Source organism: Beta vulgaris, chromosome 3 (genome assembly GCF_026745355.1).
Source record: "Beta vulgaris subsp. vulgaris cultivar EL10 chromosome 3, EL10.2, whole genome shotgun sequence".
NCBI lineage: Eukaryota > Viridiplantae > Streptophyta > Magnoliopsida > Caryophyllales > Amaranthaceae > Beta > Beta vulgaris.
The window spans coordinates 30,429,623-30,453,024 of NC_079204.1; the positions used below are offsets into that span (position 1 = coordinate 30,429,623).

Consider the following 23,402-nt stretch of genomic DNA (forward strand, 5'->3'; position numbering starts at 1 on the left):
TAAGGCTAGATTGGGATTTGGAAACTGGTTGTCCATTCCAAAATTAAGAATTTTCTTTGGAAAGTTTGTTTAGATGGTTTACCTACTAAGGCTAGATTGGGAAAAAAAAAAAGTCATGTTTTTATGCCCCAAGAGTGTTTGTTTCTGTAATTTTCACTCTGAAGATACGAATCATTTGTTATTTCATTGTCCTTTCATGATTGATACCTTCCGAAAAATTAATGATTTGTTTGGTTGAAAGTTGTTACCTGTGTTTCCAGTTTCGGTTGATGTGGTGGGTAATGTTAATTCTGTTAGAAAGGGTAATTTTGTTTCTGATTTTGCCAATTTTGCTATGATTTGGCGGTTTGTCTGATTTCAGCGTAACAAAGTAATTTTTCAGGAGGCTTCTTCTTCTGTGATTAGCCTTGCATATTCTATTCCTAATTTTGCCAGAGACTGGGAGGCCTCTCATGTTAGTAATGATGTATGTGATGTGTTGGTAGTGCCTAGCTCGTCTCCAGTGGTTGATCTTCTTGTGGTGTGGTCCTCCTCGACTGAAGGGAAGTTCAAGCTTAATTTTGATGGTTCGAAGTTAGATGATGGTAAGGCCTCGTTTGGTTTTACTATCCGTAATCTTTCTGGGGATTTGTGTCTCATTGGTGCTATGGCTCTCTCTTCAATTGTTCGTTCAGGCTGAGGCTTGGGTGGCCTGGAAAGGGTTGAGGGCTGCTCTTTCTTGGGATTGGCTCTCTTGAGGTGGAAGGTGATAATTTAGTGGTTATTAACGCGATCTGACAATGTTGGAAGGTTCCTTGAGCTATTCGTTCTCTGGTGATGGACTCTCTTGTGGATTTGCGGTCTTTCAATGCATCTCCATCAATCATTGTTTTCGGGAAGCAAATCAAGTGGCGGACTATATGGCTCACCAGGGTCATTCTTTTTAGTGCTTGGTTTATTAGTTTTCTTTTAATGATGTTTTTTCTTCCATCCCCCGAAATGATACTGTAGGTTGGTCTTATGTTAGAAGCCATACCTAATATGTTTCTCTTCAAAAAAAAAATTAAAATTGATGAAATAACGACTAAATAAAGCCCAACCCACCTATCCACACCAAATTTTTATATACTTACTATCTTATATCAAATAAAATTTTTCAGTATAATGATAACATGTTCCACTATTTACTTTCTAAAACTCTGTGCACAAGGGTGTGATGCATCAAATTTTTTTTTATTATTTTTTTGAAGGTAAAAAGAAGGCGCTGTAACTAGACCGGAATCTCGCACAGGTCAACCCGGTCCAAATTTGCAGGCAAGGCCCCTTGGGAGTAAGGGGGAATAGTAAGAAGAAATCCCCACCCCCAAAGTGCCTCTAGTGGGGTTTGATCCCACAACCTCTAGGTTGTGGAATACAAACCAAACCAGACCTAGTACTACTTGATGTGTGATGCAGATATATGGACAAAGGGAGTAATAGACTTCATCTGAGTATGTTCTCATAGTATTCAATAACGTTGCAGAAAAAGTTCCATGGAAGTGTGACTCTTTCAGTTATATAATCAAGTCCAGTCAATGACAAGTTCAATTAAAATTAGGTTATGTTAATAATATATTAATTTGAAAACAAGTATGGTGCAAGTTTCATTAGGTTTCTACTTATCAGATTTACTTAGTTGTAAAGTCATATGATGAAATAGAATACGATTCATACTTGGATCTTGATTATTAAGTCAATTTGGGTGTCAGGTTGATTTTTGGTACTGTTGGAACAAACTAGGTTTTGGGATCAATTTTCCAGATCGTGCCAAACCATGATCATTTTCGATTACATTCCTCAAATCGGGTCAACTGCATTTTAAATCCAAACTCACTGTCGACTGTCCAGAAAACTCAAAAACTATTTGACCAGCAGCAAGATGCACCCAGTGATAAGAATATTGAACGCAGAGTGCAAAAATGTACATTTTACATTCCTAAGAAAATAAGTATATCTGGTGGACTGTTCCTACCAATTCACTAGGGAACACAACAAGCAGCAGCTCAATTGATCATGCATTACTGAAGAGCCAACCTGCTTCAGGCTTTTGGTAAATGAGTTGAGGTTCAGCCACTATGAAATAGTTTACACCCCTTCTCAAAATAATATAGCGTAAACTAGTCAAACACTACCGCCCCCAACAATAAGCTCTACCCACCTGAAACTGACGGTCAGGAGTCCAGACATGAACCTGATTACTTTGATCAATGGATAAAACTTGAATGATGGGCAGCATGAAAAGGATAGAAGATTTGGGCCACATGGATCAATCAAATGCAGTCACTGCAACTATGCACCACCAGCAGTATCCATCTCCGTCATCCCATCGACTCTCTTGTAGGCAACACGTAATTTTCTTAAACTGGACGTTTTCTTGTTGTTCTTGATAGATGTGCCAGATACATGAACAGTGCCACTGTAAGTTCTTTCCATCAACTCGAATAGTGGTTTCGAGAGATTTGAGCGAGTCATCTCTTCAAGCACAGGAGGTGCCTGCATGTACAAGCTTTTTCCTTGGTATGTCACACTTGCTTTTGACAGCTGCAGCTTGGGATGCTCCGCCAGCAGTTCAATTAACTGTCACACATGAGGAAGATGTTAGCCGGAGCTACTCCCTTTCAAGAAAAAGGAAGAGTAGCAACTCTTGATAGTGCATATTGCCTAGTCCAAGACAATGCATCTGCACAAATCATTTTCTGCTCATACACAAAATAAGAGGAACATCCATTCAATTCTGGTGTTGGAAAAATAAATCGTACTTTGTGCATCAAACATCGACATCCCGAATGAAAAGTAAAATGCGTAAACTGAATCAATAAAAATACTTCCTCCGTTTTTTTACTTGCAACACTTTTTTTTAATCAACTCCAACGCAAAATTTGGGTAGGAGAGAGGTAGAGAGGAAAAAAAGAGAGGGCCCCATGTGATTGGAGATAGAGAGAAAGGAAAAGCAAAAGTAGAAAGTTGCAAGTAATTAATTGTTTCCCTTTTAGGAAAGTGTTGCAAGTAAAAAAAACGGAGGAAGTAATAAAATTATTTCAAATCTTCACAGCTCGATTTGGGCAGACTCTTGTGTTTGAAAGTTGAAACCGCCTGGGATACATGTTCCCATGACTGGAGCAGGAAACTTTAACCCTGAAGCAAAAATCCAATCATACCACTGAAGTCCATATTAGCTTTTGATCTCTCTATAGTCTATACCATAAAGAATCCAGTTTGAGAGAAAATCACGTAGCGATTTCCCACCCAGGAGATGGTTATAGACACCAAACCCCAAAGAGCCAAGCCTCAATCTCCCTTAGGCTTGCTCCTAACCCTTTTTCTGTTCCTCGTTACTTCACCCCTAACCAAGGAAAATTTACACCTGAGGATAAGCAGGATGAAAATTGACAAGATTTCCAATATGACACTATTGAGGGTAATACAGACACTCAAGAAAAATGATAGGTGAACAAGAGGCTCTTGATGACGCGCAAACATAGTTCGAAAATGCGATTTCAATCACGAGCGCGGTAACGAACACGGTGATGCCTTAACGGGGATGATGTAGTTGTCATACCGCCAAATATCAGTTCAGACCATGAGATATCCCTTGGACTTGTCTAAAACGCAGTTTTTTTTACACCCTTACAATGCGGGAAGTATCAGTTTTGTAGATTCAAAAACCTTTACGACACGGGCGATACGATAAGAAGCAGCCTTGTTTTGACACCATGTGCGCAAACCCGTTAAGGAGACAGTTCAGGGGACCTAAAGATGCTGGGTGTCCCCTGATAAATGTCATTAGCAAAGAAAACCAAATGCATGAAGAAAAATCAAACTATCACCTACCCCTTAGCAAGAAAAATGACTTCACATTAGAAACGAAAACAGAAACCAACTGACGTGCCCTTCAGGCTATGCCCCAAAGAACCAAACCACCCCTGAGGTCACACCTTGACCAGCAAGCAACCACTCATCCACTTCCCCCGCCTAGATCCAAAACTGGACTTTTGAGCCCCATCATCTTATCCAGATAAAGTTCCATCTTTTTTAAAGTATGACGCCCTCATGGGTGTGATTCTTTTACTTGGCATATCAACCACCTAATTAGCCACAAGAGCAGCATACAAAAATGGCAATTCTTCATAAAAAGCTCTCAGCTGTCAATATTGTTAAAAAGAGAATCCCATAGTGTTTCCAAAGGCTTCAGCCAAAATATTACACACTAGCAGGAACACTAGTAAGCCTAAAATTTCAAACACAAGTCCTTTGACCATAGTCCATTCTGAAAAAGCTTGTATTAAACCTTGAATCAACCTTTTTAATTTTTATCACCTTCCAACACTCATGAAACCTCATGTAAAGCAAATAGTATAGAGCAAAACAAGGTCAATTTAAATAGGCATGGGAAATGCATGGGCCAAGTGGTTAGGGTGGCTATGAAGCAAAATGTTATACCTATCATGGACAGTGAAGCAGGTATGGGTTTACTCCACATAACAAAAAAAGCTCATCTACAATAACATGTATGATCTGCACCATTGATTCTAACTTTTTTCTAAAGGGTAATGGTGGAAAGTGGGCAGCATAGTTCATGTTGGAGACAGGGTGGTGAGTGGGTGAGTAACTGACTCAGTTCAGCAGGAAGGGGCAATGCCGCAATGGGCCAGCTCCACCGCTGTTTTGGTCAGCTCTCCTGCCCTTCCGAGCTTAATCTTGGCAAAATAGTTGATCGAATATAACCTGAAACTTTAGATCAGATCCATTTTTTGCAACCTTGTACTAAGCTAGGTAATCAGCGCCTGGCAGGAACTCCTGATCTATCAATTCGATGGTAAGAACTCAATCAGCAGCACGGGGCTAGACTAACTCCTATATATTTGATCATGTCTGCTGTCTCACTCTGGTTCATCCATAGTCCCGTATGCCTCAACTAAGGTAGAGTCAGATCCAGCTGAGGTACCTCATCTTCGGTGAGCATCCAAAGCAAAAGTCCCCGGGAAACACAAACTTGTCCGATTTGAGATCCCATCTACGAGCGGAAATGAACTTGCAGCCTAAAATCCCGGGAAAATGTGAACTTTCTGAATTTGAAGAAGCAACTTTTATCTCTACCGTAATTCATATTAGTAAGCCAGTCTCGAATTGGAGTAAAAGACCTAAGTTAGCTCACCTCCATTTCCTATTCAAATGGGCAGTGAGCCAGGTCTGATTCTATCATTCTAGCTGCCAGTGTCTTGGGCTTCATACCCTAATATCCATTGCGGGAGTGACCTCATAGTGTGTATAAAAATTTTAGGTGGGTATAGGGGAACCACCCTCCCTACCCCATTGCGAATCCTAACTTTCAATCAACATAATGCATTCTGACATAGACACACATTCAACAGTGGAACAACTACTGCTCACATGTGTTTTATAGTATGGGGAAGAAGTACATATAGATGGAGATGACAAAAAGCTTTGGAATAACCTTCTGCAGAGTGCAAGAGGTATCCAACTCAATAAGAACTCCAGGGCCGCACACAAGACAATCCTTTTCTTTGTCCAACTCTGTCACTTTGGTGTGTAGACCTTCAACACCGTTGTACCTGCAATTAATACCAAGTATTTTAACGGATGACACAAGCTAAAAAAGAATGATCTCTCAAACACTCCTAATGTATTATTTTGCTTTTCTCATCGCAGGGGAAGATATAAAGCAAATTATGTCAACCCCAAAACTCAAATCAAAAAAATAATAAAATAGCCATTAGATAATTCAAGCAAAATCTAATAATAGAAAATTGATGATAGCAAGTTGCAGTAGCAGCCTATCAATAGCTCTGCAGCATTGTGTCCGACACTTCAATATATCTTTTCTCACCACCCCCATTATGAGACAAATGAATGCATTTCGATTAGGGTCGTATTCTATGGTTACGATTCTATCATATGTCTTTTTCATTCCGCCGAAAATCGATTTTACGGTTATTCATACAGGATAATTCATTAATCAAAGATTTCAACTATTGAAGTGAGTACCAGAAATCTTGGTCATCTATTTTTAAAATCTATAATCAGACTTTTTTGGAGCAACTACTTGTGATATAACTAACATGTGATAACTTTAATGCCAATGTAGAAAGATTCCGTGACAATATCAGATGAAATCCCCTTCTAGTACATCTTTCTTATCATCAAACCATCCTAAATCTAGCAGCTGTGTAAGAATTCTAAACTACTAGGGAAAATGTCATGAGGATGTCGGTCAACCACAGTACATTTCTTAGATATTAGAAGCATTTGGCTTTTACTACCTATCTATTAATCCCTCGGCTTCTCCAATTAACCGAAATCAAAATACTGATAAGAAAATTGAGAATCCTGAAATTGCACTAAAGAGCACATTCCATCACAAAAGGCATCACATAAAATGAAGAGTAAGTGAAGCTAAATAAAGAGGGATTGTAGGACACACGTTAAATAGTTGGATAAGGTTTTACTGCATCCAGATGCAATCTTTAGAGTTTCTAGGGTACAAGCAGCTGATATAATAGCATTGGTTGATGCGATAGCTGGTATAATATTTTTTACAACTCCCTGAAAACAAAATTGGCAAAACAAGTCATAAATAACCATAATAAAATAAATACTTCAATAAAATCCTGTTACTAATAAACAACTGCACCCTATTTGGGCCTCCGGAGGGAGTGGAAAGAGTTTGTACTTTATGGAATCAAGATCTCAAAATATCGAATTCCTTAGTGATCAAAACAAAAATTATGTCATCACAAACAGATTAAACATACAGAACACCATGCGGCTTTATAAGGACAGCTACTGCCAATAATTGGGGGTCCAAAACAGGGTCATAGATGAAACAATATAGTTGCCACTTGACAGAAAGGTCCACTTAAGACATACACTAATAGTTGAGAACTTGAGATACCAGGTCAAATTTGTCCCTGGTTCATAAAATAATCTGGCAGAGACAGTACCAGTGACTTATTCTGGCAACACAAATCCAGGAAAAATAACCCTTGGGAACAGGGGTGAAGTTAGGCTTCTCCCCACCCAACTCCTTTTTCTTCCCCTTTAAACTCCCACATACCTGAGTTAGAGAATATGTGACTCCTGGAATGCCGAAAAGCTCAGCACGCTTGAGAGCCTATAAAGTATATGGATGATCAGACAAAGGAAGAGACGAGATATAATCAATTCAACTCAGATGGCTGCACCTACTAAAGTACCTCCTTATAGACCCATTGCATGTGCTCTGGGTCATCAGGATCAAAAGCTTTCCCACTGTTAACCTGTTCATTCATTAAAATAATAATTAAGACAACAAATTATCAGATCATGAGTATGAAGATAAAAAAGTTGTGGATGAACTAGTGAGCAACCTCATCCCATTTAATTAGATGAGCATATTCTATACAATGTGCAGCGGTTCTAGGTGTCTCTGCAAGAGTGCATAATGGAAACTTGACTTGAGGAGGGAAAAGCCAGATGGTACATTCAAAACAAGGTGTCATTCCTGGTAAGATCACTCTAGCATTACCCTTAAAACCTTCAGTTCCACCATCCACCATAGGCTTAACAGTTTCCACCTTAGGCCTATCATTCTCGTCATACTCTGTATCAATAAAAATCAAGCCTTTATAAGCATAGGTATTGACCAACACAAACATAACATCAGAGAAATTTGCCGTAATTCAAAGCCGAACATATGTATATAAGTAGCAATATATAAACAACCATCAGAATATACTTTCTGGAAGTGGACTTTCATTTGCCATTGGCACACAGACTAGAATCAAACTGTATTTATGTACCACCTGTCCTTATAGAAGAGATATAAAAAGTCAGCAGTAATACAATCATGGATATTCTTCTCTTGCTTCAGATTCCCAACAAATTGAGGGTCATGCTCAACATAACACATTTGTTACACCTATCTGTCCTTGAACAATCAACATTCTAAACATTTGAACCTCTACACTGACATGCTAAATATTGGTTGTTTTACACACCAAGTTTCAACATACATAACTCAATTTCGTTGTGTAACAAATAGAAACAAGAATCAGTACTGAAGAACATCAACTTAAAGCTAAGACTAAAAGAAGCAAGGATGTGCAGAACTGACATACTGAAGGACTAATATACTCATTGAACCAACACCCTAACAATTTAGAGGAGATCTTACAGTAAAAGTATGGAAGTTTTTTATCAACTTCGCTACAAAAGTAACACATCAACTTAAAGCTAAGATTCCACCAGACTCCGAAATTTTGTAAATGATATCAGAGCAAATAAAAACTACATGGTGTCTTCAACAGCTCAGAAGATAGCAAAACCCGACTCGGCCCACAAGGTACATGTCCACAATTCTTTTAAATTTTAATGAGAGATGAAAGGAAGGAAAACATCCAACAAAAAAAAGTTGTCACGAAAGATCAAGAGAAAGATATGGAAGGATCAACAAGGGTCAAAATACCCATAATACAATTCAGAAAGTCAGTCCACCCCTCTTGTCAGGATGAGAAGGTGAGCTAGTCGTTGCCTATATCACTGTGTCCATCATCTAAGGCTTCAGGGTGGAACAGCAGCAATTGGAGCTCAGTGGCAGCGGCTTTTCTACACGCTCTCACAGTTACCAATTTAAATGAATCTTTCTTTCACGTATTGCCTAACTTCCAGTTTTTACTTCTCCAAAGTTTATATTCTGCAATTGGTGCGTAGAACCTTTCAACTTTATTTGCCTTTAATCTCCATATTTTAAACTTTTGATATCATTCACAGATATTCATCCTCTAAATATACATCACTTTGCAGATGAGATTCTCACCCAAGTAAAATGGAAAAAAAATTCATCTTTCTTTCTACAGTAAATTACTGAAGGTCTAAAGCCCGATTTATACTTGGATAGCTTAAATAAGTTCTCCAGAGTATCAGATTATTACTCCTGCGTCTCTCAATACTTTTCCCATTTGGTTTGGCGCAAATACTAAGGATAGGTATTGTGTAGGCCAATCAGTAGATAGTGGGTTAGTGGGGCCAAATGATGTGCTCTTTTTGTTCATATTATTAGGTGACCTTAGCCCATATAAGAAAATGGGTCAAATATTCAAGAACAACCCTAAAAGGTAGGTGGGTAAAGTACCGCGAGACGAAGAGAGTACAAAAATAAAGGAATGTTCACGAATAATGAGCAACGCAAGTGGGAATAGTATTTAAATATTTATGATCAAGAGTTGGCAACATGGTGTCAAAACAAGGCCACATCGCATCGTATAGCCCGTATCGTAAAGGTTTTCAAATCTACCGAACCGATATTACCCGTATCGTAAAGGTGTAAAATAACCGCAATTTAGTCGGGTTTTAGGGATATTTCATGGTTTAAGTCGATATTCAGTGTTACGACTATCGAATCATCCCCGTTCCCGCATCACCGTGACCGTGACCGCGACCGTGATCGAAACCATATTTTCGAACTATGGTTGACAAGCCTGAGTCAAGTTTGAGGGTTTCTAATCTCAATTTGTCGTACTTGTGACTGCATCCAAGATTAATGACCTTGAATGCGAGTCTACAAGCTCGAGTTAAATACAACCCAACTTGGGCAATCTCATCTCATTATCACCGCTAGATATGAGTTAAAGCTATGATTTGTTAAGTGGTTTGTGCTCGGGTTTATAATAAGCGGGATGAAAATCTTTAAGCTAAAACCTAATCCATTTAATAAACGGGTTGTGAACCAACCCTAACCCAACCAATCTATTAAATGGATTATACATGAAACCCATATAACCTATTTAAGTATTATTACTATTATATCTAAATTAGATTAATTATTCAAAAAGTACAAAAAGGACAAATTCACGAAGGAAAAAAAATCCCTGTTTAAAATTTATTAAACAGTTTTATTGACCAATTTCACATTTACCAACATAATGATTTGGGATATTCTATATAAGTGAGTTTTACGGGTAAAAATAGATTAATTTTGAGTTGGATTTCTTACCTTAACCTAACCCGTTTCATCAAACATATTGATTAGTCAACCCACTTAATTAAAGAGGTTGAAAATGTCGACCCTAACCGGCTATCTTCAAGTTCGTTTCAGGCCAGGCTGTCGAGCCATGTCAACTTTTTCAGGCCCTAGTTTAAACTCCCAAATTATTAGTAACAGATACATCATAACCACCAAATAGGAATATTCACATCAAGTTGACTTGTCTTCAAGATGAGCCCAATCCAGAATGTTTCAAATTCAGATGTACACAGATTGGCTTTTATCATATGATCAGACAAGTGATAAGTCATCAAGACAATTAGCAAACTTTGTAACAGATCCATTCGCCAAGAGTGCAACCAGGTATGAACCAAAGTTAGAAATCATATAAAAACTTTTTGGGAAATTATGCACGGACCATGATAACCATGAGACATGAGGCTTAGCAAAATACTCAAATTGATTGTGAATTTGTTAATGAGGTAGCCTTGAGATTAGAGAAACCTTTGCAATATAACCTTTTTATAAACTGGAAGCTAATGTCATGAATACATAACGTATTTTTTCTACCTCTCTATCCCTTTCTCTTTATTATCAATGAAGTATATTCTTCCCTCTCGGACAAGCAAAAAATAACAGGAGGATAAAGAGTAAGAATGAGCTATAATAGAACTTTGTTAACATAACAAAAGAAGTTTAAGTAAAAATAAATCAGTGATAATGATAGGAACATGGAGGAGGAGAAAGAAAGAATGGAAGAAGACACAGTTTGAGTGTGTTCTTAATTGCGTAAGCTTCTCATTTTCAACAACGTTATCTTAAATATCTCCTAAACTCAGGGTTAACCAGTGTATACACCAAAAACAAAGTTGATTTAGTATTTACTTAAAGGGTCACCTAGGATCATTTTCAAACCTTTCAAAAGTAGGAGTTTACACACTTCACTATTAAGATTTGAACTTTAATATGGATCGTGATTTTTTAAAATATATATGGTTTCCCTATAGTTTTCTAAAATCTATATGATTCAAACTCTTTCATATGGATCGTGACTTTTGCAAATTACAGCCTTTTAAACGCCTGAACTTGTGATTACAGTATTTTAAAATAGAAGTTGTTAATCACAGCCCAAAAACAAATCAACATTTACTATTGGGAGCTTTTTCCATTTTTCCGGTGAGTTTTTCCTAAAAACGACGTCATGAAACCCATTTATCATTTCCATTCCGATTTGAGATTCAGCATACTTGATAAACCCATGTAAAAGACCAAAAAAAAAAAAAAAGCCTCAATCATTATTCTCTGTCTTCTCTCTAACCCGATAGCTTCGTCTCTCACTTCCTCTCCTTCGGATTTTTCACCATATGCATGTAAAAAACTTTTTTTATTCTCCATATACAGTCGCTCGATGTTCATTACCCCTTATGTTTCTTCAAAATACATCGAATGCCCTAAATGACTAATGGTCGTAAACTCTATTAGTCATTAACTCCTAATTTTGTTATTAACTCTATTTGACCAATTTAACACATCTTTATCTCTCTTCTTCCACAATACTCCTCTTCTTTCTTTCTTCACTCAGCCCGTAGCCCCATGCCCCTCCACCTCCACCGTTACACCAGCGATAATAATTCTCTCCGACCAAACCTCTCCCTCTTTAAAGCAATTTCTCTTTCTCTGATCTTCTAATTTCTTCTTCTCCTCCAATCTTCAACTTTCTCATCTTTGGACCACTTTGACTTGTCACTGCCTCTCTTCATCACCACATCTTCTAGATCTCAAAATTCTTTTTTCTACTTTACCTTATTCGATCATCTAATTTATTGAAAAAATCCCTAAGTTTTTTCTCTCTATTCGTGGTTCATCTTCCTTCACTTGTTGAAGCACCAGTAAAGAGTGGATCAGAAAGAAAAAACGAGAGAGAAAGAAAGACGATCACTACGCCCAACACTATCGGGTGAAACCTAACCTCAAAATATCCAACATTACAGATTCTCAAAGCAAAACCCAAAATCTTAAATTAAATAACATCGAAGTGAGTTCAATTTCAAAGTTGACTAAACAATATACATGGTGTTTGTGAATGAGTGAGACATTAGAAAATTTTCAGACGAAGACCAACAGCATGAAGATAGAAGCTGAAACTTGCAGGAACTTGCAATTAAAAATTGATTTCAAATTTGGGGTTTTTTCATTTTTTATTTTTCCTTTTTCCATAAAATGTTCAAAGGTGGGAGACAAATGTTAAAAGAGGAAAAAGACTTGGGTATATAAATGTAACCCCTATTAGGATTATAATTAGTGCCCCTAATAAAAAGATGAATAATTGATGGAGAGTTGAAATTTTTTAATCATGGAGAATAAAGGCACAAAACTTATGGTGATTTCATGATGAATAAAGGCACAAAATTAGTGGGGATTTCAAGATTGTTTTATCTGGAGTGAATTGTAGTTCATGGGTTTAACGAACTACAAGTAGTGATAGATAGGTTTATCAGATTATTACTTTGTTTATATATGCAAATGAAAATAGAGGTGTAGAAGAAGATGAAAGTAAAAGACTAGAGGAGATAGAAAGTGGGTTAAAGAGAGGAGTGGCTAAAGGTGGAGGGGCGGGGAGCAGGTGGTCGGAGAAAGAAAGAAAAGGAAGGGGGGGGGGAGTTATGGAAGAAGAGAGAGGAAATGTCTTAATCAAGTCAAATAGGGGTTAATTACGGTATATTACGGATTAATGACTAACAGAGTTGACGGCCACTAGTCATTAAGGGTATTATGTGTATTTTGAAGAAACTCAAGGGTATAAGATGAATTTTGGAAACATCGATAATATATGGTTAATAAAAAAAATTGCCAAGGGCATATGGTGAAAAAACCTATCTTATTTTTATTTGTCATTCAATCTTCCATTAGAGAAGTTTCAATTATCTGGTTCAAACTTCACCAACCCTGTCATTAATTTCGTCATAACGCAATTGTAATTGCAGGGGGAATTTGGATATAAATGCAGGGAAGAGACCACCATTGGGGAAGCTATTGAACCACAACTACTCATGATGGATGTGTAATTAGCATCTTTTTAGGGTTTAAAGTTGAGATGACATTGGGATGGAGAAAGAGGAAGAAAAAGTTAAGAAAAGAAAAGAGAGAAAAAGAAAAATCCGTTACTTAAAAGAGATGGATGTTATCTCTTACAAGGGTTAGTTTATTAAGAGGAATGCTACATTAAATCGTGGTGGAAATGGTAAATGGGTTTAATGATGTCATTTCAGGCAAAAGTCACCAGAAAATGGAAAAAAAAGGTCCCAAGAGTTCATGTTGATTTGTTTTTGGGCTGTAACTAAAAACTTTTATTTTAAAAGGCTGTCATATATAAGTTCAAGTGTTTAAAAGGCATTCACAAATTTCTCTTTTCTAAAATCTGAACGGTTTCTCCGTAGTCTTTAGCTTTACCAGCTAATAGAAAGATACCTCTCAGAAACTGTGTACAACATCAATAAATAAACCGATGAAAAGGACATACCTAGAAAGCTGCAAGCCACTGCATTTATATAGCTTCGTGCTTCAACAGAGTCAAGCCCAAGAGCAATTATGATGAAATCATTGTAGAAATCGATATCCTTGTCCTCAATCCGGCAAAAGTGCGAAACGATATTAACACCACTAACTCTTTCCATGACACGTTTTGCAGCCACCTCAGCCTTTGGTTTCCCCACATCTTCAAGCCTAGGGGGGCAGGAGACACGGATTGCTGTTATTTACTTTGAGAGGATTCAAAGACTTGAGCATTCTTACAGATACAATATAAAAGATAAGACCACGCAAAGCATCTACGTATTGCCCCCTCAAAGACAGAACGACGGTTGGAGACTTTTTCAACTTTCTTCATGAGACAATAAGCAACACATGAGCAGCTTAAACCATCGCAAAGCCAGAAGGCGTTCAGAACTTCAGGGAGAGGAATCATGTGCAGTTATTTATGGCTACTTTTCGCCTCAAGACTCTAAACTTGGAAACTCGTATCATTTAAGCAATATTTCGGTATCTGGAAAGTAGCTGACTATGCAAACCTGGCTATGTAAATTTTACCAAACATAAGGATTTAACTTTCAGCAATATGAAGAATCTTTTCAAGCTCCGGTTCCCTTTATCTTACAAAGTTCAATTCGAGATTTTACACGAGAGCTCACTCTCTATCACGTTTTATGTTTCAGTCATTTGTTCTCTGCCTAACCTATTACTAATTTCTAGAGTAATTTAAAAGGACAGCATAAAGTAGAAAATGTATTCCTTTTTAGCTAAGAACAAACTTATTATTCAAAGTTCTCAAAAATGATGAAATCGATGTAGATGTATGCTTATTAACCACCACCAACCCACCCCCCCCCCCCCCCAAAAAAAAAAAAAAACCCCAAAAAAACAAAAACAAAAAAGAGGGATTACATAAGAATTTCACTGTAAAGGAATTTACGTCATCAAGGAAAAAGAAGGACCACAGAACTAGAAATCCAAGATTTTGCTTTACAAAAAGCAGTCAATCAAACTGGAGACCTTGAACTGCTCCCATTAAAATGATTTCAATATTGATTTGTCTCTCTCCTCATACAATTACTTTGAGTCTGTTGGATATAATGCAACGCTAGGAGCAAGAATAATTTTCGATTTCTTACTAGTTTTGAGAAAAGCCTTTTCCCATATTGAAAGTGTAGAAATTTTTTGCCTTGTTTAAATATGTGAGTTTTATTAATGATGTTTGAAGTAAGTCCCTTGTGGTTTGGGTTAGAAGGGGGCATCCCACACGAGCGCCGCTATCCGGCTGGTTCATGTTTGTGACATGTGCGTGTTGTAGTATGTCTACCTGTTTGGGCCAAGTCGTACCTGAAAGTCCTGTCATTTTGAGACTCTTCAGTTACAAAGTCCATTCCACAAAGTTTTAATGTTTTCGTAACTATCGCTTGATTTTTTTCCCCTATTAAACGGTTTCCTTGATTTCCTCTGCGGTTAGGATTTGGTTTTTGGTTTTAAAAGAAACATTTTTGCTTGCTTGACAAAAAGCAGAAAAACATCTTCTCTTCCTAAAATCTCCTTAGTTCTGAGCATATTATGAGTTCTTAATTTCTCTTAACTGAGTGCACATTAAGACTTAAGAGAAATCACTGTGTAAAATCTTGGGGGCAACACTATTACCAACTGCACCATAGTCAAGGAAAATTTTGCTTCTAAGATAGTGTTCGTTAAATATGTCACAATCCTACAATCAAAAATCAGCCCACATTCTAATAGTTTTCTGATTTTGCAAAGTCTATCTCACTAGTCAACCCCTTCTAATTAAAAAGTTATCAACTTCCATATAACATGATTATAACCATGCTATGATAGTGACAGCATCATCAGATTCTTAAGGGACCCTTGCCCTACAACATGTGCTTGCTCGTACAGACTTAAAAAATTTACACATTTAAACATGTATATTTATACCCTAGAACTTTGAGTTTTGATATTCCTGATATTATACTCTTTTTCTTTCCTTTTTCCAATATTTTAGAAAACTTCATGTAAATCATAAATATAAAACAAGTTAATACAAGTTTGTATACATTTAGTAGTTTAGTAAGATTCCTCAGAGAAGTTTAGAACATTTATATTAGTTGAGATAAGTACAAAAGTTCATATAAGTTTCAGTTAACTTCAGAAATTTTCAGATGGAAAGAACGGAACCTTAGAGCACGAAGAAGGATCACAGTAAACGATTCAGCAATAGTAACTAGGGTGTACTCCTCCAGGAATCTAAGTGTCTTTCTCGGAAAGAGGCTTGCTCCATTTCATTAGAGAGCTTGGTACATACATGACTTATTGCCACAGAGCTCGCTGCCTGCTTGCCCCAAATCTAAGGCTCAAAAAGATAGTACGAAAAGGTACCCTAAACCTCACCTCAGAATGATTGACAGCCCCTCTCTTTGCGCATATTAACATGAGTCTATACGTTGTCTATGTGCCGCCCACCTCTTAGAGGCTGCAACGAACACCGGATAATTATCACTTTTCACATTGACCTAGTATTTGGGTTGTGAATTTCCTTTCTCGTACTTATTGTACCTTAATTTTGAGTTTTCAATAGACTTAGTCTCGATGACATCGATCCTATTATTGGATTGATGGTAACGATCATTCATGTTTTTCACAGAAAGTCATGGATTCGATCTTAGCATACTTCATGTACAACATTATTCAATCTTTAGTTTATGTAATAAGATAATGAAACATAATGCCACACATAATGTACTTGGTTTCATCTCTATTATATAAGGGAAGGGGGGAACAATGGTGTCCTCTTTTGAAACGCCTATTTTGCCCCCCTTCCCCTTTCTAAATTACAAAAGGAATGTCAAAATCAAAATCGGCACTCAAAGATCACTACCGAAAATTAATTTACAACACTCACTCACAAATCACTTAAAAGAAGAAACTTTACAAATCACTCATACAATTGAGAAAATCACGTTATAAAAATCATGCAAATTAAATCACTCAAATAATCAGGAAGCTTTATTAAAACTAATTAAAATTAACATAAAAACTAAAATTACTAACCTAGAACGTCAATACACAAAAACATTTACAAAAATTTACTTACAAATCACTATTCTCAAGAATCATTCACAATTAATGGTGGGCCTTGATGAAAAAATAGAGGTGTATTTGTAGTGAAATCAGTTAGAAGTTAAACAAGGAAAAAAATTATTTACTTTTTTTTTATAGTGTTTCCTATATATAATAAAACGTTTACATATATTTGGACCTATCTTTTTCTTATATACTAACGTTTAATTATTAAGGTAAAAAGGTTTATGTAAAATATTATTTAAGAATTAAAGTACAACATATCGATCTCTATTATATAAGGGAAGGGGGGGAGCTATGGTGTCCCCGAATGAATAGACTATGTTAACCCCTTCCCATTCTAAATTACAAATTTACTTACAAATCAAAGGGGGCATCAAACAAAAATACCAAAATATAATTATAACAATCACTCACAAACTACAGCCTGAAAAAATTGACATGAAATCAAAGTGTTCACTTTCTTTACAATTTATGAATTATTGTACTTAATTCAAAAATCAACTAAAAAATTACAATATTAGAAATCATAAATAAATTCAATAAAAATTTTATTTTGTTCATAGAATTTAACTTTCGAAAGTAAAAAAAAAATAAAAAAAAATAATAATAATGGTGAGAGACTTAAGTGACAAAAACTAAACCAATCAAATTTTGCAACTAAAAACAATTATACTTTGTATGTCTAATGTTCAAATTTCGACTCTTATGCCGAAGAAAATCGAGTTTCTGTTTTGAAAAAAATTCAAGCACGCATCGCGTGCAAAAAATTCTAGTATCTCTGAAAGGAAGGACTGAGGAGTGCCACATGGCATAGGCGTTATTGACAACGCCTTGAGGGTCTATACTATTCAACTTATTATTCTTGAACTTATCTTAAATTTTAAACTTCCTAAATTTATTCTAGAAGTTCAAGAAACTTTCTAGAATTTTTTTAAACTTCTTATTAACTTTTCCGTAAAATGTTTAGAACTTATATGAACATTTTACTTTTTGAACTTCTCTTAATTCTTTTGAACCTTCTGATGTTTCTTAATTTTTCTAACTAGTCTGAACTTTTTTTAAAATTTCTGGAAAACAAACAAAATAAAAATGAGTTAAACAGATTAGACCCTTAATATATAGTTCCTTCATTTCTAAAATCTTAATACATTCAACATTTGCATAATAACCACTATTCATCTACCAACTTTATCTCATATTCTCTCACAAGTCACAAATGTATAAGAAAAGATATAGTCAAGTGTGGCATTATTTGATTCATTTTAAATGCATATTTTAAATAATCTGAACTTTTATTGATTTTTACTTATACATAATTAAAGATTTAGGAACAAAGTAGTGCATAGGATAGTGTGTAGGCAAGAAATGTTGCATGTATTTAGAAACGGAGGAAGTATATGTATCGACGATCCATGGAAGAACACTATCATATGGACTGAGACCTCTTGCGGAAAGCACAAGTACTTCAAAGGGCTCACCATATATGAAAGTGTGCCAACTGCCAAATGTCAGGTTATTTTCAAAATCTAGTAAATTTGGTTTATGGTGATGCACATCTTTTACAGCTTCCCAAAATTTTCCAAGGACAACTTAAAGAAACTTTCCCATGGTCATCATCTTCATTGCTCCTTGTTCTCACCATGTACTTACAGTTAGTGTGTCTAGCCCCTAGAAGGTGGAAGCGTCCACCCCTGCGCCGCCTCCCTAAGGAGAAGGGAAAATCAAATTTCACATAATATCTTTGTTCCTTTGGCAGTTAATAACGCTTTAGCAGTAACACCAACCATGTGGACACCTACCAGAAAATACCCACAATTACTATCCATTGCCACTTGGATTAAGTTCACAAGTGACCACCAATAAGCTACAACCAAACAGACCACAGGAGGAAAATCAAGGGTTCATAGTCTGTCTAGGTATGTGCATCTAAGAAGTTATATCATAGTTCTAGGCTACCTTGCATCCACATTACTGATAAACTCTTCGCGCACTTCATCTAAAACAACTGTACAATTAGTTCTGTCCCAACTGTGCAAGCTTTGGCTACCTAATACCTAAAAATATACCCAATAATTTAACTGCAACACAGCTCGTGCACACTCAGAAATTTTCAATGAAGGGGCAGAAGGTATCATCTATAACAAGGTAATCTGATGGCATCACAGAATAAAATATATCAACATTGTCAAACAACCACATGCCCTCATAAGGTGGACTTAAACCCAGCTCCAAATTGTTGAACAAATAGTCAATCAACAAATCAAACTCTTTCGATTCAGGCGAAAATCAGTAACACAAGATTCAAATATTTAAAAACGCTTACAGTAACAAAGAAGAATCAAAAACCTGAATAAGAATTGACGATTAAGATTGGTGACTTCGATGCGGTCCATATCAATAACATCAAGGTTCTTAAACCCAGACAAAGCCAAGTCCTTCAACAATTCACATCCTAACCACCAGCCCCAACCACCAAAACTCTAGCATCTTCTTGAAGATAATCTCTCAACTGCGAAAATTAATCAAAACCCAACAAAATTAGAGAAAACCCATACAGCAAATCAGGCAAATAACCTCGCACACCATTTGTTCGATAAAATGCCTAAATGAAACTGAAATAAAATAAAAAAAAGAAAAAACCTCGGGACTGGGTTCAAAGTTGGGACCGACGAGGTGCCAGGAGCGCTAGTCCTTATTGGGCGGCTGTTGGCGATTGAATCGACCATTAGAACGTCAGTGCAACTTTCTTGAGTCTCCTCGACTTGTAGAATATCTGTATCAATATGCATAAGTTTGGGATGACAGAATAATTTTTGAGCTTAATTTATACGCTTGTGATTTTTGTTTGTTTTTTAATTTTTGGGTTTTGGAGGGTTTCACGTTTAACTGTTTTAAGTTTTCACCTCTCTTAATACTGTTGGCAATGGGTGCTCTGTCTGCACTACTCCGGGAGGGGAGATGCCTCTGTCAATATTCTCAAATGGGGGTAAATTAATACTGATTTTGGACCTACTCCTATGTTTGCCTTCTAAATTACCTTTTTCTCCACCATTGTGCTTTGTTTTAAGGAAAAAACACCGTATTTATATATTAAAAAAACTAGTTTTCAAATCATTTTTTATTCATGTGAAATCAGATTTTTAACACAATTGTTATGTAATTTCTTAATTTTTTTTTATTGTAAGTTGCAACAATTATTACTTTGACTAATTTCATCTATTCGAATCACTTCACTTTTGATAAAAAAAAAAAAAAACAATTATAGTTGACAACATCGTCTTTACTCTATGCTAATAAAATCATCATTAATTACTCAAATTGCCTCATAAAGTTGCGTTTATTTTATTAAGGATTATTAATCCCCTACCCTAGTTTAACCCTCTATGCTAAACTACCTTTTTTATTTTCTTACGAACCATGCCCAAACTCATTGTTGCAGTAGAAAAAGACATAATAAGTATTTGTCGTTATACTTTAATTTCTAGATTTGTTTATGGTGATATATAAATTTTATATATTTAATGTTTAGTTGAATATTGTATCCAAGTCTATTATTAAATAGTGTCCCAATAATTCGTATGACTAACAATAGCTAACACATTTTTAACATGAAAAATATCTGAATGATACTTTTTAGAAAGTAGAGGGTAAAAATTTAATAGATGTAGGACAGAAAGAATAGAGAAAAAATATGAGTGTCAGCCACAACTTCAACTTCTAATTATTAGCATATAAACACTAACGCATATAGAATAGAAGATGAGAAAGCAAAAAAGAAGATCATAATGATGATATCATGAATATATTAAATTACATATAAAACTAACCTCTATTAATAATCAAAAAATTTCAATTAGTTAAGTAGAATCAAGTTCATGGACAAAAGAATAAGATCTGACATATAATATGTGAAAAGCCAAACAGGAATAATTATGTATACAATAAATATTCTATGAATAAAATAATTAGTGAATTGCATAATACTTTTTCACAAACTTTTATTTGATTCATGTAATGCCACCTTGGTATGATATAGGTTCAAAATTACAAATATGTATTTTATCTTTATATAACTCAATTTTTAAAAGTATGATTTTCAAAGATACAATTGATATTGTCCCACATATAAGACACTATTTTTATAGTTATTTTACATGTCATTAAAATAAAGAATAAATAATACGTTATTTTTCATCCAAATAAATAAATTTTCATAAGTTGTAAAACTATATTGTATATGAAACTTATTTCGAAACCTATTTCGAGCACTCTCCAATGTTAAAAAAAATTATATATTGTGAATTTGTAACAAAAATTATATTCAATTTACATAGTATAATAATTTAGGTTGTTTATCGAAAATCAGAATGTAATGTTCACTTATCCAAAACACCTTATATGTATTTATATCTATAGTGAACACTATTTTTTTAAAAAAATTAATAATTAAAAACAATAACATGACATGCTTAGATGGAGCTCTCTATAATATTCTAAGGTTGTTTTTTAAAATCAAACTCTAATTTTTTCATCATCCAAATCTAATATATATGTAACTTTTCGCATAGATAATTTTAGTTTTTGTTGTATAAATAAATTTTACTTAATAAATTTTGTTGCAATACTAAATTGTTTGGTTCAGTGGAGCAATTAAGGCTGAGTTTTGAAAGATAATATGTCTAATTCTGTAAATTGGACTATTATAAATGCTATAATCACATTTGTACACTATACATTATAGCTTAATTATTATTATATTTACAAAAAAGACAGACTAAAAATTATCTTACCATTCATATAATTAAATATATTTTCACGAGTTGTAAAACTATATTGTAGATGGTTCTCATTTTGAAGCATATTTCAAGCACTCTCCAATTGTAAAAAATGATAATGTTTTGAATTAGGTAGCAATTTATATTGAATTTACATAATATAATAATTTAGGTTGTTTATTCAAAACTAAACATAAATTTCTCCCTATTCAAAACTCCTTCTATATATTAAAATATGTGTAGAACTCTATTTTTTATGATATTTAAAATAAAAATTAATGACATGACAATCCTACGTGGTATTCTCTATTCATAAGTTTGATATTGTATATATAGATCTTATTTCGAAGCATAATTTGAGCACTATCCAATGGTACAAAATTATAATATTTCGAATTACGTAGCAAATGTTATACACAAATTATATAATATAATAATTCAAGTTGTTCATCCAACACGAAACTCTATTTCACTTATCCAAAACTCCTTATATGTATTTAAATCTATGTAGAACTCTATTTTTGTAAAAAAAAATTTAAAATAACAATTGATGACATGACAATCTTACGTGGCGCACTCTATTCAGAAGTTGTAGAACTATATTGTATATGGATCTTATTTCGAAACATATTTCGAGCACTATCCAATGGTACAAAAATTAATTCTGAATTACGTAGCAAAAGTTATACACAAATTACATAATATAATAATTTAAGTTGTTCATTCAACACGAAACTCTAATTTCGCTTATCCAAAACTCGTTATATGTATTTAAATCTATGTAGAAATGTATTTTTGTAAAAAAAATAAAATGAAATTGATGAGATGGCAATCCTACGTGACATGCTCTATGCTCCCGAAAAGTTCCTATATATATATATATATATATATATATATATATATATACATACATACATACATACATACTAGCTTTGAAGCCCATGCATTACACGGGTTTGTTGCTCAATTTACTTTTTGCAAATTTTGTTTACACTATTGATTTTGTGTTGTTGTTAAATGAGATTTTTCAACACCATTGTATTTATATACTTCCTCCATTCTTTTTCTATTGCAACAATTAGTTGGAGATCTATATAATAATATTCTTAGGTTGTTTTTTAAAATCAAACTCTACTTTTTCATCATCCAAACTCTAATATATACGTAACCTTATCGATATATAGATTTTAGTTTTTGTTATAACAAAAAAGTTTCCGTGACAAATTTTGTTGCAATACTGTATTGTTTTGGTTCGTTGAGTAAGACTGAGGTTTTGTAAAAAAATGTATTTGATTCTGTAATTCGGACATATGATCAAAGGTTATAATCACACATATATATAAGTTACTATATTTATAGTAATTATTGTATTTATCTAAAAAAAAGACTAAATAATGACTTACAATTCATCTAAATAAATATATTTTCATGAGTTGTAAAACTATACATTGTAAATTGATCTAATTTTGAAGCATATTACAAATGCTCTCCAATAGTAAAAAATTATAATGTTTTGAATTAGGTAGCAAAAGTTATATTTAATTAAATAAATATAACAGTTTAGGTTATTTCTTCAAAACGAAACACTAATTTCTCCCAATTCAAAACTTCTTTTATGTATTTAACTATATACAGAAATCTAGTTTTTTAAAATATTCAAAATAAAAATTAATGATATGACAATCCTACGTGGAGCTCTTTATTTCATAAGTTGTAGAACTATATTATAAATGAATCTTATTTCGCAGCATATTTGCAGCACAATCCAATGGTACAAAAATTATATTATTTCGAATTACGTAGAAAAAATTACATAAAATTTACAAAATATAATAATTTAGGTTGTTCATTCAAAACCAAATGCTAATTTCCCCTTATCTGAACTCATTATATGTATTTAAATATATGTAGAACTCTATTTTTTTAAAAGCTAAAAATAAAAATGCATGACATGACAATCCGATGTGGCGCTCTCCATTTCATAAGTTATCAAACTATATTGTAAA

The 23,402-nt window shown here is 34.5% G+C and overlaps 1 protein-coding gene across 1 annotated transcript; it reads right to left on the reverse strand.

The window, feature by feature from the left end:
- Positions 1–1,930: 1,930 nt before the first annotated feature.
- LOC104907952 (NEDD8-activating enzyme E1 catalytic subunit) lies at positions 1,931–19,639 on the reverse strand. Its single transcript, XM_010696980.4, is given in 11 exon segments — positions 1,931–2,595; positions 5,474–5,591; positions 6,461–6,582; positions 7,094–7,150; positions 7,233–7,295; positions 7,386–7,618; positions 13,521–13,723; positions 18,968–19,076; positions 19,079–19,130; positions 19,262–19,308; positions 19,311–19,639. Coding segments are annotated over 11 exon segments (1,392 nt in total). The 5' UTR covers positions 19,411–19,639; the 3' UTR covers positions 1,931–2,307.
- Positions 19,640–23,402: the final 3,763 nt, after the last annotated feature.